This window comes from Propithecus coquereli, unplaced genomic scaffold, assembly GCF_000956105.1.
Source record: "Propithecus coquereli isolate 6110/MARCELLA unplaced genomic scaffold, Pcoq_1.0 Scaffold578, whole genome shotgun sequence".
Lineage (NCBI taxonomy): Eukaryota > Metazoa > Chordata > Mammalia > Primates > Indriidae > Propithecus > Propithecus coquereli.
The window spans coordinates 1083278-1085573 of NW_012151707.1; the positions used below are offsets into that span (position 1 = coordinate 1083278).

The 2296-nt window shown below is 41.6% G+C and overlaps 1 protein-coding gene across 1 annotated transcript in view; it reads left to right on the forward strand.

Annotated features, from left to right (window-relative positions):
* The window catches only part of DUSP11 (dual specificity phosphatase 11 (RNA/RNP complex 1-interacting)), a 23940-nt gene that overhangs the window by 19159 nt on the left and 2485 nt on the right, over nt 1–2296 (forward strand). Inside the window, exon 8 of the mRNA XM_012658206.1 lies at nt 402–587. Within this exon, the coding sequence (XP_012513660.1) occupies nt 402–587 (186 nt within the window). The remainder of the gene's footprint in view (nt 1–401; nt 588–2296) is intronic.

The window sequence follows — 2296 nt, forward strand, 5'->3', positions numbered from 1 at the left end:
TTAATGGTGCTTAAAACTCAGAGCCTAGGAACCACAGCCTAGCTAAAAGCCAACCTTCTGTGTTGCATATTTCGCAGTACTGAATTCTTTCTTGGTGGTTTCCCCATACAAATTATATAGCAGTAGAAAAGTCAATCTTAATTTATATTAAGCCAGTATAAATAGGGCCTTAATTTTAAGCACCAAAGAAATATATTTTCCTTCAACGCCCTGGTTATATTCTTTTTATACAATTTAAGTTGCATATATCCATTCTTCTGGTAGCTTGTTTACTTGCTGGTGAAACCTAAACAAATATTAATGGGGGAAGAAAGAAATTGTTACTTTCATAGGCCAAAATCTAGTTGCTAAATTGCTAAATTTTGAAACCAGTAATATTGTGTGGAAATACTCTTTTTGAGGAATTGGAATTCCAGTGTATCCAGGTCCAGTGGTTTTCAAGACTCAGCACATCTCATGGAACCAGTCCACACCATGAATAAGTCTGTTAAACAAGGCCATAGGTATAACCTACATCGGATCCAAGGTTACCCAACTCCTTCGTGGCATTTCCACACCCAGACCCAAAATTTGCAACAGTCATTCAGGTACCTCTCTCTGCTTTCCCTTTTTCTTACTATAAATTAGTAAGAACACATTATGATAATAGTGTGGAATTGGTGTTTTCTTGCTGATCATTTTCCACCAGGAGATACCATCCTGCTCTGTATTTTGTATTTAGGACTGGAAAATCAAGTACAGGATGGGGAATATATGACTTTTCAGAGGCAGCTGGGAAAGAGACATAGAAATTTTCATTGATTTTAAACTTAGTTTAAGTCAAGGGTTTGATGTGGCTACCAAAAAGGATCTTGCATTCTTAGGCTATATTAATTACGGTATAGTTTTCAGAATAAAGAAGATTATTATTTAAAGAGTAAATATAACTTACACGAGAAATAATAAAATTCTAATAGAGGCTTGGTGCAGTGGCTCGCACCTATAATCCTAGCATTTTGGGAAGCCAAGGTGGGAGGATTGATTGTGGCCAGGAGTTTGAGACCAGCCTGAGCAAGAGTTTGACTCTTCCTCTACAAAAAAATAGAAAAATGAGCTGGGCATGATGGCATGCACCTGTAGTCCCAGTTACTCGGGAGGCTGAGGCAGGAGGATCACTTGAGCCCCATGAGTTAGAGGTTGCTGTGAGCTATGATCTCACCACTGCAGTCTGGTCTGGACGACAGAGTGAGATCCTGTCTCACCCAAAAAGGAAAAAATAAAAATTCTAACAGAGAAATTTGCAAAGGATTTGAACAGATAAATTCCTTGGAAAATGGGAAAAACCTCAGTACTATTAAACTAGTGGGTTAGTCACTGGGTTCTCCAGAATGACAGAACCAATAGGATGGGTGAGAGGAGCTTTTTTATTAGGGGAATCAGCTCATGCATTTATGGAGGCTGAGAAGTTTCATGATAGGCCCTCTGTAAGCTGGAGAACCAGGGAAACCAGTAGTGTGGCTTAGTCTAACTCATAAAGCCTCAGAATCACAGAAGCCAGTGGTATAACCCTCAATCCAAGGCTAAAGGCTTGAGACTCTGGGAAGGGTGAGGGGGCTCCAGTGCAAGTCTTGAAGTCCAAAGCTAGAGAACCTGGAGTTCTGATGTTCAAGGGTAGGAGAGCAAGGGTTTTCCAGCTCCAGGAGAGAGAAAGCAATTTGCCTTTCCACTGCCATTTTGTTCTATTGAGGCCCCCAGCCAATTGGATGGTGCCTGCCCACATTGAGGGTGGATCTTTCCCACTCAATCCACCCACTCACACAACAATATCCTCCAGAAACACCCTCACAGACACACCCAGAAATAATGCTTTACCAGCTATGTCAGTATTCCTTAATCCAGTCAAGTTGACGCCAAAAATTAACTATCACAAATAGCCAGGTATTATTCTTTGCCTAGTAATGTACCAACAAGTTTTTTGTTGCTGTTGTTTGTTTTTTATTCTTTGGAGACAGGGTCTCGCTCTGTCAGCTGGACTAGAGTGCAGTGGCGTTATCATAGCTCACAGCAACCTCAGACTCCTGGGCTCAAGCAATCTTCCTGCTTCAGTCTCTCAACTAGCTGAGACAGGTGTGCATCACCATGCCCAGATAAGTTTTCTATTTTTTGTAGAGACAGGGAGGGTCTCGGTCTTGCCCAGGCTGGTTTCAAACTCCTGGCCTCAATCAGTCCTCCCATGTTGGCCTCCCAAGTGCTAGGATTACAGGCATGACCCACCACGCCCTGCCTTTAGCAATACTTTTTTTTTTTTTTTTTGAGA